A 4377-nucleotide genomic window follows, 5' to 3' on the forward strand; every position below is an offset into this window, starting at 1 on the left:
GGGGGGGAGGCAAGGTGGGGTACTTTGATTGACAGATAGTGTCGTGAAGAATTTTTTTTTTTTTTTTTTAACTAAAGATATTTGTTTTAGCTCATAAAATTCATACAAATTACCCGGCCAGAATATAATTTCCATTGCTGGAATTCTTACAATTTGGTGATCATTTTGAATATAAACATCATATATTTTGCATTAGACATAAAATTTTTAGATAAAATGTTTAATGTGAGTAAGTATGTTATCTTTTGTGAAAAATATATGACATTTATATTCAAAATATTCCTGGTCTTACAAGGAATCCAGCAATGTCAATTATATTATCCTAACTTTAGTTTGAGGTATTATTTATTACTATACCTGGTTTTCCCCCCAAAATTTCTCAGAGAGGTAAGAGCCGGCAGTGTAGTGTGAGAGGGGGAGGGAGTGTGTCCATTATTTGAATGGACATTAACTTGGCGACTGTATTTCTCTATTTCTCTTAAGTATTAATTGTGTGCATGTACCATCATAAAATTAAGATGTTATTTTTACTACAACATAGTTATGTGTCGTCAAAAATTGGAGTTTGGGGATCGGCCTGGACTCCATTTCAATTAATCCCATATGTTATGTTATTCACTTTACGCGTTTCTCGCTTTCCGCGGTACCCTCTGGGTTACATTAACCGCGTAAAGTGAGGGTTAACTGTATATATATATATATATATATATATATATATATATATATATATATATATATATATATATATATATATATATATATATATATATATATATATATATATATATATATATATATATATATAATACAAAAGCCTGTTCTTCGTGTTTCGTCGGATTTGGTAAATCAATCTCTGACTCATGGATAATGGTAGTCCCATTAGAGGTTCACGCCATAAGCCTGCTTGAACAGGCTTTTGTGAAATATAACAGAGTCTAGACTGCTTTTTAGTATCCTGGTGGTCCTGAAGCGGTTAGCTGCTCTCGGTCACAGCCGCGGCTCGTGAGCCTGGGTCTCGGGAGTCCTGGCGGGTTGAGGTGTTGATTGCATGTAGAAGTCCGCCAAGTGTTTATTGGGCTAATGAAATATATATATATATATATATATATATATATATATATATATATATATATATATATATATATATATATATATATATATATATATATATATATATATATATATATATATATATATATATATATATATATATATATATATATATATATATATATATATATATATATATATATATATATATATATATATATATATATATATATATATATATATATATTATATATATATATATATATATATATATATATATATATATATATATATATATATATATATATATATATATACACACCTAAACCCCGACTTACGACGGGGTTAGGGACCCAAATCCAGGTCGTAAGTCCGATATGGTCGTAAGTCCGATATAGATAAAAAAAAAAAAAAAAAAAAAAAAAATTTTTTTTTTTTTTTTTAATAAAAAATCTACAATGAAATACAGTACAGTAAAAGTAATGAATAATGATGAATGGATACAGTACAGTGAAAGTAATAAATAATAAGGAATGGATACAGTGTGACTGAGCACTTAACCTTTAATGTAGTCAGCTGAATGCACATGGGGCCCCCATAATTTTCTAATTATACATGGAGACTACATTAACTGGAAACGTTTCGGTATAGAAAATGCGTGTCATTTAAAAAAAAAAATTTATTTTTTATTTTATTTATTTATTTTTTATCTATATCTGAGGCGGTCGTAAGTCCCGACGGTCGTAAGTCCACGTAGTCGTAAGTCGGGGTGTAGGTATATATATATATATATATATATATATATATATATATATATATATATATATATATATATATATATATATATATATATATATATATATATATATATATATATATATATATATATTTATATAAAATGGCTCAAAGCCTAATGGGTCAATGGAAAAGTATACTGTATGTTCATATATAAAATGGTGATTACTGCATATAAAAGAAACGGGAGAGGTCATACTCTTTCTGCTATACTGAACTGCAGATTCTTCAGCATTGGATCTTGAGTAAAGTCATTGGTGCGATGAATATTGCATATCTGTTTCTTTCTTGTTGCTGGTGGAACAGCTGTTGTCCTAATAAATTGAGCAGTTTCTCGATCACTAAGCTTCTTAACCACTCTTTGACCTTTGTAAATCTTGCAGCACTGTAAAAGAATATTCATGAGAATTTTTTACTTTTCAAAATTACCAGGTATGTAACATAAGGTTCCTCAAGCTGAATCCCCAAAATAATATTAACAACTCATTTCCTGGAAATTCTCAACATAAGTTTAAGTTTGAATATGCCTATCTTAATATTTTTCATAGTTGTTTTTGTAATTAATATTCAAACAACCAAAAGTTTGGCATTGTTCCAAAGCATGACTATTGGTTTGTCATAACACTCAGTTGCAGTGAAGTACAGTGCAGTACAGGGGGTCCCCGGGTTACGAACAGGTTCCATTCCTGAGGAAGTTCTTAAGTCGGAAATGTACGTAAGACGGAACACATGCTATGTGCATACCGTACTTACAGAGCAATGTTTAAAATCCCACTATATCATAGCCTAAGTCTTTATATACATCTAAAATCACTTAATTTAAGAGAAAAGAAGAAATAGAATGACAAAATACAATAAATGAAAGTAAAAAATAAGTCATCAGGTAAATAAAATACTGTAAGTTTCAAGTTTAACCCCATTCGTATCAGCGGGCTTTCGTAAGTCAGACGTTCGTAAGTTGAGGACCCCTGTATATGGAAAAAATGGTTTCGCGTTGCAGAAAGATTTCCTTAGGAACGGAACCCTTCTGTAGCCCGGGGTATGCCTACGGTATACAGGAAAGCCTCCGAAAACGACGCTTCTACTAGCGACGATTCATATTTAAGACCCTGGTTTATTTAGGACCCAATTCAATCTACACCGTTATTTCCTTCGTATTTACGACGAAAATATAATAAAAAATAAAATAAAATTACAATTTCATATAAATAATAACTAAATCCCAATGTATATTAAAAAAAAAAAAAACATGCCTTGCGCATGGAGGCTGCAGGGCATGTGAGTGGTGATGCCAGCATCACTAGTATAAACAGTCACAGCTTGGCGGGCCTTTTGGTTTCGTGCATCTGAACAGGAAAAGGAGAAAACTTTCTCGGGTTTCTTACAGCATTTTTGCTTCCCTATTTAGCATAAGCAAGAGAGCAAGTGATGGTAGTGCTGATTCAAAAGCTAAAAGAAAGTGTATAAGCTTGGCCGAGAAACAAGATGTGTTAAAACGCTATGAAAAAGGTGAGAGGTCTGTAGATATTATATGCAGCAAGCAATGAACATATTTTCTGAAGTGGATCCATTAACTGAACGAAGCATTAAAATTAACAGGGACGTGAAAACGCATATGACCCCTACATAAAGATATATAATGAGAAAAAATGCAGCTATGCAAGGTTCTATCAACGGCTTTATTATTCAAAGGCCTAAACCATCAACTTCAGCTACACCATCTGCTCTCCTATTGCACCCATCTTTGGTCATCCTCTCTTAGGGACTATGGGGAAACTTTTGTCGTGGCCCTCGACATCTCCAAAGCATTTGACAGGGTATGGCACAAGTCTTTGCCATCTAAACTTCCCTCTTTTGGTTTCTCTCCCCCACTTTGTTCTCTCATCTCTAGCTTCCTTGAGAACCGATCCATGGCAGTTGTTGTCGAGGGATCGATTTCTCGCTCTTTCTCAACCAATAGTGGCGTCCCACAGGGTTCTGTTCTTTCACCAACTCTCTTCCTTCTTTTTATCAATGATTTACTTCACACTAAAACTAATTCTATCCATTCTTACGCCGATGATTCTACTCTTCACTCTTTCTCACATTTTCCCCTTCCTCCTAACTCTCAAACTAGATCTGTTTCTAGAACTGATATCATTACTTCTATCAATGCGGATCTGTGCAGCATCTCTGAATGGGGAGATACAAACTTGGTTAAGTTCAATAGTAATAAAACTCAATATTTACCAATTACACTTTGTAAATTAGACGATCTCCCACCAATTACATTTCAGGACGCTATCATCCTCCCAAATTCTGAAATAAATATGTTAGGCCTCACCATTTCCTCCAATATGTCCTAGAAATCACACATCCTTAGTATAACTAAAGCTGCCTCCCGAAAGTTGGGAATGCTGTACAGATGCTGCAGCTACTTCACTCCTGAGCAGTTGCTCCAAGTATATAAGGGATTCATTCGTCCTAACTTGGAGTACTGCTCTCATATCTGGGGTGGCTCTTCTGTCCAACTATTAGATAGGGTGGAATCAA

General features: G+C 33.1%; 1 protein-coding gene across 1 annotated transcript in view; it reads right to left on the reverse strand.

The window, feature by feature from the left end:
* The window catches only part of LOC121858062 (protein argonaute-2-like), a gene marked incomplete at both ends in the record, with an annotated part of 10603 nt that extends 8373 nt beyond the window's left edge, over positions 1–2230 (reverse strand). Inside the window, one exon of the mRNA XM_042354294.1 lies at positions 2045–2230. Coding sequence (XP_042210228.1) covers positions 2045–2230 — 186 coding nt within the window. The remainder of the gene's footprint in view (positions 1–2044) is intronic.
* Between the last annotated feature and the right edge of the window lie 2147 nt (positions 2231–4377).

Source organism: Homarus americanus, unplaced genomic scaffold, assembly GCF_018991925.1.
Source record: "Homarus americanus isolate GMGI-L3 unplaced genomic scaffold, GMGI_Hamer_2.0 scaffold16138, whole genome shotgun sequence".
NCBI lineage: Eukaryota > Metazoa > Arthropoda > Malacostraca > Decapoda > Nephropidae > Homarus > Homarus americanus.